Genomic DNA, 11,959 nt, shown 5'->3' with positions numbered 1-11,959 from the left:
TGAGCAGCCCTGTGTCAGCATGATGATCTGGCTGAGCTTCAACAAAAATGATGACTGAAGTAAAGGGGAGCCACAACAGGCAGATAGACTCAAAGCTAAATTCCCAACTGCCCTATCTCTGCAGAGTAGGTGCAAAGAGATCCCTGGCAGGCTGCCAAGAACCAGGGCAAAATTAGGAGGGGGGGTTTAGTTGATCCACAAGCTGACAATGGAGCTTTAGAGGGACATGGCCAATCCAGCCCTCGAGGCCATAAATAAACCCCTGGAGAAATCCTCTGAAGAAAGAGAGAAAGCAGACTAAAATCATCATCAGGCTCCAGGATGATCTTAAAACTCTCTTTTATGCTGAACAGATTACTGAGAATGTGCAACGTGAATGCTTGTTTTATTAAGTAGCAAGGTTCAGATAGCTTTATGGAGTGAGGTCGGAGATTTAGCTGCTGTCTCCAGGCAGACATGAATTGGCCCCATTCCACATATCCAGGTAAAGGTCATGGAGTGACAAGAGGCTGTCAGACAGCTAATTGAGATGCTGAAAAAAAAAAGAGTTCAGCCTCGCAGACCTTTGTTTCTCAGCCCAAACACTCAAGCCAGAGTCATATCCTGAGGCGAGAAGGTGCAGGATGGCCACATTCACCTTCTGCAGGATGTAATTTTTGAGATAAAGACATGTAATGAACATAAGCCTTTAATAACATACTATTATTGTTTATAAATGGCCATCATCTTGGCTTTAAGTCTCTGAGTTGTACATATTACACAGGATTACACTGCACAGTCTTCATACACTGCATTGAGGTGCACGGTGAAAGGTTTTTTCTCCTAATTGTCAGTAAAATGCATCAGAATGGCAGGAAGTAGACCTAGAAAATGCTGTTTGTGTGCTCCACTTGATTGTTAGTGTGCAGTTCATGAAGAATTTCTGCATTATTGTGCACCAGAAAGCAGTTTGGTGTATGCATTTAAATATTTCTAAAGAGTGACATTAAGTGAAATTTTACCAAAGGGCATTACATCAAGTCAGATGTTTATGTGTGGTAAAAAACAACAACAACTGTTAGCTATGGAAATTACTACTTACTACATCATGCCAATTTCTAAACAAAAAAAAAAACAATATACCACACTCAGAAGATAGGAAATACATAAAGAGGTAGAGCTTGTTAAACCACTTTATAAATCGGAAACCTTAAGTCTCATTTAGAGCTGCAACTAATGTTTATTTTCATTGTTGATTAATTATTATTTCAGTTCATTGTTTATTAGTCCATTAAATATCGGATTTTAAATGCACACATTTCCCAAAGTGACGTCTTCAGATTACTTTTTCTTTAATTGAACAGTCCAAAGCCCAAATATATTTAGCTTAATCACTATGACATGAAACACAGATGGGACTACGGCTGTTTCCTTTTTGCTTAATAAATAACACAATCAATAATTGATGATGACAATTATTGATTCATTTTCGGTAGTTTTCTGTGTTTAATTATATAAACTTGATTGATGTCCCCTCCAATTATATGCCAATAGCGACACATTACAATAAAATGAAATTAGACCATCTGTTAAATATCTATTTATTCGTTATATAGTCTACAAATGTATGTTTGGGTTTGTATTGTTTTTTTTATGGCACAATAAATATTACTGGCTTCATACTAAGTTAAAGAGAGAAATAAAAAAGGGTTAGTATTATGTATTATTCATGGTAGCTGTCAGTACAATGTACCTGTGGGGTTGTGTCGGATATAGTCCCATGGTTCTTTGCGGTATGGTGACGTCAGGTCAGCTGATCTCTGCTTCACCGAGGAGAAAGATGTCGCTGACGAGCTGTCGAAGGATGGAGGCTGTTTTCTCCGCGGCGTTTCTCCTCTGCTGTCTTCTCACAACCGGTGAGATACATGCATCGGTGGAAAGTAATGGTTAGCGTTGTGGGATGTGTGTTTTGTTTTTTTACACAACATAAATAGTAACATGTTAGCGTCATCTATCCACCATTATGTGCAAATGACAGCTCGCTAACCTAGCTCGGGACAGCGTTAGCATCGCCGTTTAGCTTGCAGATAGCACCTTATGCTTGGTATAATGCCGTTTTACGTGAATGTAAATGTGAATGTGTGAAATAATGTTGTTATTATTGTAGTATTGTATCCCCGGATTGGCTTGTGCTGCCAACAAGCGGGTTAAAAACTGAAGATAACGCATTAGCAAGCTGTAAACGCTAACAGTGAGAAAGTCATGTGTGTTTTCTTGTCGGTAAGGTTCACAAGTTGTTCGTGGTCATATCATATTGAAGGAAAACGTACATTTATATGCCTCCTTGTAGCTGGTTACTAATTCACACAAGGCTGTCCTGTCATGTGACCGACTGTAAACTAGTTCCTCTTGAACAGTCACCACCAGCTCTCTGTCACGAGTTCATGCCTCCATCCGTCCACGGCGCTGTAATATTCACGGGTTATCTTTACCGTGTGAAGTCCAGTCAGGCTGTTGAGACTGCTGGTGCTGGTGTATAACGAGCAATTAACATATAGTTGAGAATTAATTATAACTGCGCTCACAGAAGTGACATGGCTTCTCATTTCCGAGGTCTTACTTTCCATTATTGCAAAACAGCGGCTGAAGAAGCTAAGCGCATTATTATTAAAGGGTAGCTCTCAGTGGATGATCGTGAAGTCGCAGTGTTACTGATGAATCTGAATTGCCTTTTAATTTAATGATCTGTTGTATTATTATTATATGGGTATGTAAAGCCAGTTACTGCTGTTTACAGTCACTTCTGTGTGTAGTAATAATACCATGTCAATAGTTATGGAAAATGTCCGTCTTTTCTGTGACTCATTCAGTATCCCCCACACAATAAACAATCAATAGTTCACCCTATAGTGCACAGTAGAAGGACATTTCGTACATTTGTGGGTCATATTGTTTATCACTGACAGATGAAGTGCTGTGAAACTGTAATATTCTCATCTATCAGTGGCAAAGCATTGTTAGTAACGAGTATTGCACAGCCATGGGCACTACTGTTTCATTTTATGTGAGATTTGTTTAGGGCACTATATAGTGCATAATTTATTAATTTAAAACACAGCATACAGAGAAAAAAGCTAGAGCTAAAAAAGAAAAAGATAACATTGTTTGAACTTCATACACATTTTGTGATGCCAAGAATATTGCCAGTTAAAGTCTCATGAACTTTAGGTCTGTTAGGTTGAGAAAATGTTTTTACTGTGAATTTATTCAGTTCCACATGTTTACTTAGATTGGAAGTCCTTTCATTTATCTCGTAGGTGTACAAGGAGACAGCTTAACGGTGCTGCAGGCTCCTGAGTTTGTGTCCTTCCAGAAAGGAGACTGGCCTGTTTCTGGGGAGAAGATTCCTGACCTGGTGGCCTTAACCATGGGCTTCTCTATTCAAGAGGTAGGTGCAAAAAGTAGCCTCAAGTGACTTTAATATTCGTATAATAACAAAGTATGTGAAAAGGGTCACTTGTAGTGTTGAACCTACAGACTATTATTCACTCTCATTGCTGTCATTGTGTTGTTTCTTAGCTGCAGCAGGTAGATTATTTTTTTTAAGCTGAAAAACCTCTAAAAACCCACTGTACACTACCTTAGCTTAGTACCATGGCAGATACACACAGTTGCACCTAGCTGAACATAGTAGAGCATTAAACAGCTAAAGGGCCAGATATTTCCGTAGGTTAGTTACAGTTCTTCCGTAACTGCTTAATGTAAATACGTTTTCTAACAGGTTTGCTATATCAACTTAAGAGGTGATGATAGGTCAATGTTATGTTCAAAAACATTTGTTATTGCATGTTAAACTTATGATTATACTAGCCTAGCATTTACAATGTGTGTTCATTTGTACAGGATTTGTCCTGGCCAGGCCTTCAGGCTGGTCCATTGTTCCAGCGTCCCCGGGCTAACGTACTGGTGGTGGTAAGAGGAGTCGATAGCCTCGCCCTGCCTCAGAGTGTGGCCTCCTACCCCTTGGAGAACGTGAGTCAGGCTGGACTGTGGCATTACGATGATGCAAATATGATGAACATTAATGAAGTCTGCGATGTTATTTAGCTTAGTTAATCAGTGTGTCCTCGTCTTCCTTGCAGCCGGTACCCTTCACCTTGGATAGTGTTGCAGAGACGGTACACTCTCTGTTTGCTGAGGACACCCCTGTAGTGCTGCAGCTGGCCCCCAGTGAGGAGGTAATGAAAATATATTGCGACTGGACAGGCCATACGTACCATCTGTAACATCACTCTTCACAGGCTTATCTGTTATTATTTTATCTGTGTGTTATCTCTTTCAGAGGTTGTATATGCTGGGCAAGGCCAACGCTGTGTTTGAGGACCTCCCAGTCACCTTGCAGCAGATCCGTGCCAGGCTGTCCCAGGATGGCTCTGTGCTGGCTTCCCTGCCGCTCAACTCCCTCAGCAGAAATGCAGAGGTCAGTTTCACACCGTAACATCGTACCTACACAACGCTGGCTCTTTATGTCTCATGTTTATGGAGGAGAATCGTGGTATTTACTTGATATTGTTTTTGTCAATTTGAATCCATGAAACGTATCAAGTGGCCCATTTCTCTTTCTTACCTTGTTACGGTTTTTGCTTTCTAGGCTGATTTGCTCTTCCTGTCTGAGGTCCAAGTACTGCATGATATCACAGCTCTGGTAAGTAATCCGGGTTCACTCAGACTCGCTCCTGAAAATGAGGATAGTTCATTGTGACTCAGATGTCTTTGTCTTGTGCTGTTCTTGTAGCTGCAGAGACACAGACATTTGGCGAAGGACCACTCTCCTGATCTGTACTCTTTGGAGCTGTCTGGCCTGGAGGAGCTCAGCAGGCTCTATGGCCAAGACTCTCCCCAGTACCGCGATGCCACTGCTATCCTGGCCTCAGTCCTGCAGAAAGTAAGGAAATGGTCTTAATAGGCACAATTAACAGAATCTCCTCAGTTTTTAAGTCAACCTCTGTATATAATAACACTTGTGTCTTTTTAATTGCAGTTTGGAGAGGATGTGTATGCTCTCTATGGCAACAGTGCTGTGGTGGAGGTTGTTACAGTTAAGACCTTTGAGGTTCCTTTGACCAGGAAGTCCCGTTCGATCCTGGAATCCAAACAGATTGTAAGTCGGAGCAAACTTGAGTTGAATAGTATGCCAACAGGAAAATGATACACCTATCCGGTGTTTGCAATGCATTATAAGTGAGTTAGCTAAATATTAGAAGCGAGGGGTGTTAACTGTACCCAGAAATCACGGTTCCCTTCATACCCCAGTTAGGTTCGAGTTTGGTACAGTAGAAAAAACCCTAAAATTCATAATGATGCGTTCATCTGGGTGATGCTCATGTTCATTTGTGTTCCCTGTAGTGTTACTGACTCACAAGCCAAGCAGCTTGTTGTGCTAACCTTAGCACATGCTACTAATGGTGTACGGCCTAAAGTTAGCGGGGCATAACTTTGGTTCCACTTGCGTGTAACGGCGGAAATCGTTTAGTTCAGTTACAGAATAATAGCAGTATGTGAAGGTGTGAGCTGAAGGCGGCTTAGGCTCACTGTGTAAACAGGAGAGGAAAGAAACTCAGATGCATGTAGCTGTCGTAGCTACACCTTGACCAACGTGTGCCTCAAAAATGTAACTACGTGTCGGGGCTACTGAGATACCACATAGTGACAGGAGGAACTGTTCTTGGCCTGCGTTCTGCAAGTTTCCATTCCGATGGACATTGTTCTCGAAAACATTAAGCAAGTTAAGAAAGCCTTAGTAATCTCCTTTTCAGTAACACACACCTAGGAAAGGCAAACGTTCTGCCCACCTAATTGCTGCTCTCTATCTCACTCTACAGAGAGAGTATAAAAAAGACTACAACTTTTTCACAGCAGGCATTTTGCAATGTCGTTGCAGGAAAAGCACAGGTGTAAATGCTAACATTAAAACTGCTACATAACATTTATGTGAGCTACTTTCTGGGTCCTGGTATTGTTCATGCTGGCGCGCTCTTATGGCTTACTGAGACACTTAATGGAACAGAGGTATTGTTAACTAAATTAGTTTCACTTGTGCTTTTCCTGCTATGACAAAAATAAAGTCTGCTGTGAAAAAGGTCTATTGCACAGCAGTAATTTCCTACTCAATAATGAGACATGGCGAAATAGAAGTTACCTGGATGTGACTCTAGCTGTATAATATGTGCACTCTGTGTCACACAATTACTGTGGGGAATGTAAAGAAAGTACAACATGGCCTGATCATGTACAATACATGTGTGCAGTGTTGTGGTGGTGCTGTGCATAGGTGAAATCTGATGCTGAACTTAAAATCCAAACCTACGCCGTATATACAGTAACCCCTTGTGTGAAGCATAAACCCAGTTCCAGTCCATGCTTCTTTGGTTTTTATGACTTGGGTCTGGAGCCAAAGAATGCTTTGATCATCCACTTGTAATGAAAATGGAGGGAGGGAGGGGGGGAGAGAGAGAGAGAGAGAGAGAGAGAGAGAGAGAGAGAGAGAGAGAGAGAGTTCTTGTTAATGCGTCTTATCAGATGTTTTCCTCCTATGACACATCCTGTTTGGTACTCGATGCATGCACAGTGCTAGAGCTGAAAAGGTCTGGCATTGGGAGCACGGCAGAGCAGGCCTGCACTAGATTGACTCTCCAGATTGTATTTGAAAACCTATTTCTTCCATTGTATACATTTTTAAATCCCTTTTTATATATTCTCCTTGTTTTTCTTATTTTATTTTTTCTTTCTCTTACTTATACATATCTACACAAAGCACTGTTTCCACATGATGCGAACAGCTTCATACTTTTATTTATTTATTATTTTTTTCAGTCTCAATGTAGCCTATGTTCATATTATAAAGGAAAAAACTAATTAAACTCAAACGGCTGTCTCAGAACTTTACCATATTACAAAGGTCTACTGGAGAAAATACGGACCTGTAAAATAAGGTAGGGATGCACGGTATGGATATTTCTGTAGCCAATACAATAACCCTGCTTTAAAAAGAAGATCGTAATCTGTAGGTTTTATACACCTCAGGGTAAGAAAGGCTAAGATGCAGTAAGCAAAGATGAATGATTACTATTGTAAACACAACAAATTTCTCTTTTCTGGTAAAGCTGATTATAAAACAACACAAACATCCTTTGACTTTCATGAAACATAAGGTCTAACAAGCATTTTGCAAAAGAATTCCAAATAAATTATTATTAATTATCCTGATAATTTATAATAATATAGATTTACGATTATTAGCCAGTCATTATTGTGCATCCCTAAAGTAAAGTTTTCTTTACAACAGGTAACGTGACCAAGAATAGTTTTTTTTTTTTTTTTTTTAAATATAATGAGCAGGCCTGCACTACACCCTTTATAAATGGCTACTGCAGTTTTATGACTAAAACTGATTTTAAGTGTTTTCTGATGGCAGGCATTTTTTAACTAATGCATCTACCTTTCTGGATTTAAATGTTTCTTTTGCAGAGTAACCCTGGCAGCCCTTACAACCTGGCCTACAAGTACAACTTCCACTACGCTGTGGTCTTCAACATTGTTCTGTGGCTGATGATCGCTCTTGCCCTTGCTGTCATCGCCGTATCTTACAACCTGTGGAACATGGACCCAGGATATGACAGCATCATCTACAGGATGACCAATCAGAAGATCAGGATGGACTAAGTCCTGGCCATCAGCACTCCAGCTGTCCTCGTAGATCCCTCTAGTGAATGTTTGTGTTTTGTGTGAGGTCTTGTTTAGTGAAATAAAACTGTGACTGCTTGATGGGAGGAAGGCCGTAATACTGAATCCCCTCTTTGTTTACAACACTGGCATGATAACAGACAAAAAAAAAGCATTACAGTAGTGGTGTTTGAATTTGCCTTCATGAAGCGGTTTAATATCATCTTCCACTGGTGTATACGCTGAACAAATTCAGACTTCCTCCCTTCAATCTCACATCATTCCTTATTACTTTAACTCCTCACTAACTATGTTTCATTTGTTTCCCCCGGTGATTGCAATTGTATTTTTTATTGTAAAAAAAACTATTGTAATGTTATGAAAGAATGAGATTTGTCTGGTTTCTGTGTGAAGTTGTGCTTGTCTTGCTGTGTGAAAATGTTTTAAGTTAAATGAAATCTATGTGTATATATTGAATATACAAATGCAACTATGTGAGAAACTGCTGTACTCTTATTGTGAAAAGATTTGCGCTATGTTTATTCCGGGTAGGTTTCCCCCTGCTTCAGTTCCAAATAATAACTACATGTTGGATTACATAAACACTTGATCATAATGTTGGTTGTTAGGATCGGAAAGGATAAAGGTAGCTCTGTAAATTGCAATAGAATGCCTGACATTAAATTATTACATGGGACAACCTGATTTGTGTTCACTTAAGTCTCGAGCATGGACAGTACATCCACAGGCTGCTTTCTTGTACATAAAAAGTAGTTTTGGAAAAATCCTATTTGGACCGTTTCAAAATAAAGCTCAATGTATTTTGCATGGAAAGTAACCAATAGCTGCAGGGGATTCAGGTTTAATGCTTTCTTTTAAGCACACTCTTTACTATATTCCAGGAAAGCTACTGATAAAGTGACTCAATTATTTGCGCTTCCTAGACAATAATTAAGTCAGTTAATACACTTTTAATTAATGAATTCCAATTAATTAGTCTGGCCTCTCTGACCAGCATGCATTGTGAGCCGATCACTACAGGATGATTCTGCACAGTTTGACTAACCTCAATCCTCCTTTCTATGGATACGTCCCATGTCGTCTCTGCGCTAACAATGTGCTTTATTGTGCAACAGCTCAGCCAATCAGAATGCTGATGGGAGCTTTAAGTCCCGCCTCCCGTTATTATCCCCTATATGTAACATCCGGTGTGCTTTTGTAACAGTTCGGTTATCAATATCGGAAGAAAGCTGCATTTACCTGCAACGGACCAGGTTATCGCTCATAGATCAACAACCATGGTATGACTGCTGATAAAAGGTAGGATTTGTTTATCGTACATTGTCAATTAAACCCTTAGTCGACCACACCCAGGACGAGCAGAGACACTGGTGTTTGTATTGTGTCCTGAAATTAACATAGTATCTATCTATCTATCTATCTATCTATCTATCTATCTATCTATCTATCTGTCTGTCTGTCTGTCTGTTAAGTAAACTGATACAAATATTGTGGTGGAAAGTAACCAAGTACAATTTTGAAGTATTTTTTACTCCATTACATTTATTAAAAACATACTTGTTACTTTGCATGTTTGGATTATGAATACAAAATATAACCAAAAAATGATTTTGTATTATTATTGATTAAGCTACCCAGCAGTAGGTGTATATAAGTGAGTTTGAATTAGCCCCACTTTTCTATTAATATAATGTATATTATTTTGAAATCGGCCATTCTGCATAATGAGTACTTTTGCTTTAAGTATATATTGATAATAACTTTTGACTACACGACTACTTTTCTTAACCGTAAACTAAGTATATGATCTGAGTACTTCTTCCACCTCTGAATATACAGTATGTGACGACCTTATTCATAATTAATCTTTAAGACTTAGGTGCTGTTTTTCAACTTGTTTACCTATGTATCTTGAGTGCAAATAACATAGCGTTGTATTCATATGTTTCAATGTCTTTACCTGTCTTCATAATTATACTCTGAGGTTTAGTGCTGTTTTTCCTACTTCTACTTTCCTGACTTCTTCTTTTTGTTTCACAGCTAGCATCTACGTGGTTAGGAAGATCCGGGCTTCCATTGCTGAGGGAGAGCAAGTGGAAAAGCCCATAATAACACCATGTAGTGCTATTGGTAAGATAATGAAAGCACTGTATGTAGACATACCTGTTTCCTTATGATGCCTGCAGCTATTTTGCTTGTGTAGGATGGTCAGCTTACTGTTTATTCTTCAGAGAACATCAGATCTTTCTTAAACTGTGCCCCATGTTATGAGACTTTGTTTCTATCAAATGATCTAAATCTATCTAACCTGATCAACACTTTTTGTACAGTAACCTGCTCGGACATCATTGTTCTCATTTTGTCGTAACCATTATGTCATGCAGGATGTCCATGAGATTAGGGGTATTAGAGCTAAGTGCATGTACTGTAGGCATACAGAGGAACATTATATTGTACATGTCAGTGACTCGCATGTCTCTTTTCTACTTAGCTGAAAGGAGAGCAGGACATGAGTCGAGAGGAAACGCTCCACTGGCCGCACTGAGCTCCGGACATGATGAAGGTGTCAGCGGAGCAGCAGCCTCTGGGACTTCCTCAGAGACAGCTGTGCAGAAATGTGGCCCCTGACGTTAAAGATCTTGGTTGATACTGGGACTGTGGTCACCTGAATGAAAAAATATAATTTGTCAAAAAATCTTTGTATTTTTACATTACAGGACAATAATACTGCCTGGTTCTGTGTGTATATACAATGCCAACATTAATTTTGATCAAAGTATAATCTTTACAAACTGTACACACATGGACAATAATACCAAGAACAGTATTCCACAGCTTTCCAATGTCCATGCTCTATTCAGTGGCCAATATCCAGCTCCTAATGATACGCATTTAGGCCTTTTTCACAGCAGATATTTTGACTTACCATAGGAGAAAAAAAAGCTGAAACTGATAACATTACAATGACTCTTTTCCTCCTTTTCTCTTGAATGTAATGGAGACATTTGTGTCATTAAATGTATTTGGTTAGTCAACATTTTATCTGTGAGAAGAGCCGATAGTTTCTGTACTGCAGTGTTTGAAGGCCGACTCACCAACCTCTCTCCAGGGGCTGAGCAGGCCTGATGTTTTTGCTGCTGTATCAATAAATAAATTAAAAAAAAACGTTGCTACATGGGTGATGTGTTATTATGTTGACTGTAATAACTAAGAAAGCTCATACTTAAAACTACTACAATGAACGGTCACAATGGAAAGTCGAAGGTGGGAAACGCATCGGGCATGTGTTACAAAATGGTAAAAATGGTTAATGCTACCCTTCATAACTCATAAAAATCTCTAATTGTACATTTAATCAGTTAATATTTATATATTTGGTATGTTGACTGATTTTAAAGCAAAAGCTTATACACACTTACAAAAATACATATCTTAATACACTCTAAATCTCGTATTCTCTTCCCTTAAGATAGTTAAAACATTTGAATTTTGTTAGAACAAGCCTGTTGTCTGGTTCTCATACTAGTCTACAGCCTTACAGAAGTGCTTCGACCTGAATGGTAATGTCAGCTTGGTTTCAAGCTGATGTTTAGTGGGTTATATTGACATGTTCATTGTCAAGTTCCCATCGAGCACATTACACACACCACAGAAATTCCCAAACAAATTTGCATGTAATTAAATTACCCAAAAAAGCAGCTGACACAGTAAACGCTGGGCCCGGGACAAATGCCTGCTTTGGCTGGTTGGTAATCCAGCCTTGACACAAAATACCCCTGAGGCTGACAGGAATATCATTACTTTTGCATGCTTACTTTCTTTTTTAATGATAAATCAAATACTAATTGAAATTTAGACCTGATGTGAGAAAAACAGGCCATCACCGAAGTGATTACAATTCACCCCGTGGGGAATGATTGTTGGTAGGAAATGTCAATCTCTTTGTCGAGACATGTCACTGAAACAAAAATGTCAACAAGTTGGTGGTGCCAGAGGAAAAGTCAGGGCATGTCTAAAGTCAATATAAACTCCATGAAAGTCTGGGGACTGACCATGGATTTCAAGACAATCAATCAAATATTTGTGTGAACTGGAGAAAAGTCCTTTTTCACACCAACCCTATTAACATTAAATAGTAAGGTAGACACAGGTGTTTGCAATGATAGGGGTTCTGTTCCACTTAGTGTATCAGAGCCTTCCCAGTGAGCCAACATGCACTCTGACTGTTTTCCCTGAA

The 11,959-nt window shown here is 39.3% G+C and overlaps 1 protein-coding gene across 2 annotated transcripts; it reads left to right on the top strand.

Annotated features, from left to right (window-relative positions):
- Nucleotides 1-1,762: 1,762 nt before the first annotated feature.
- On the top strand, nt 1,763-8,401 carry atp6ap2 (ATPase H+ transporting accessory protein 2). Of its 2 annotated transcripts, none has more exons than XM_051403845.1 (9): nt 1,763-1,895; nt 3,297-3,427; nt 3,883-4,011; nt 4,122-4,217; nt 4,322-4,459; nt 4,631-4,684; nt 4,775-4,924; nt 5,021-5,140; nt 7,507-8,401. In XM_051403845.1, exons 1-9 carry the CDS (start codon nt 1,775-1,777, stop codon nt 7,699-7,701), a joined length of 1,134 nt encoding a protein of 377 aa, XP_051259805.1. In that variant the 5' UTR covers nt 1,763-1,774; the 3' UTR covers nt 7,702-8,401. The 2 variants fall into 2 exon arrangements, with proteins under 2 accessions (XP_051259805.1, XP_051259804.1); XM_051403844.1 differs by having other exon boundaries at nt 1,772-1,925.
- The last annotated feature ends 3,558 nt before the right edge of the window (nt 8,402-11,959 follow it).

Source organism: Dicentrarchus labrax, unplaced genomic scaffold (assembly GCF_905237075.1).
Source record: "Dicentrarchus labrax unplaced genomic scaffold, dlabrax2021, whole genome shotgun sequence".
Lineage (NCBI taxonomy): Eukaryota > Metazoa > Chordata > Actinopteri > Moronidae > Dicentrarchus > Dicentrarchus labrax.
This window is presented reverse-complemented; position numbering and strand designations above follow the sequence as displayed.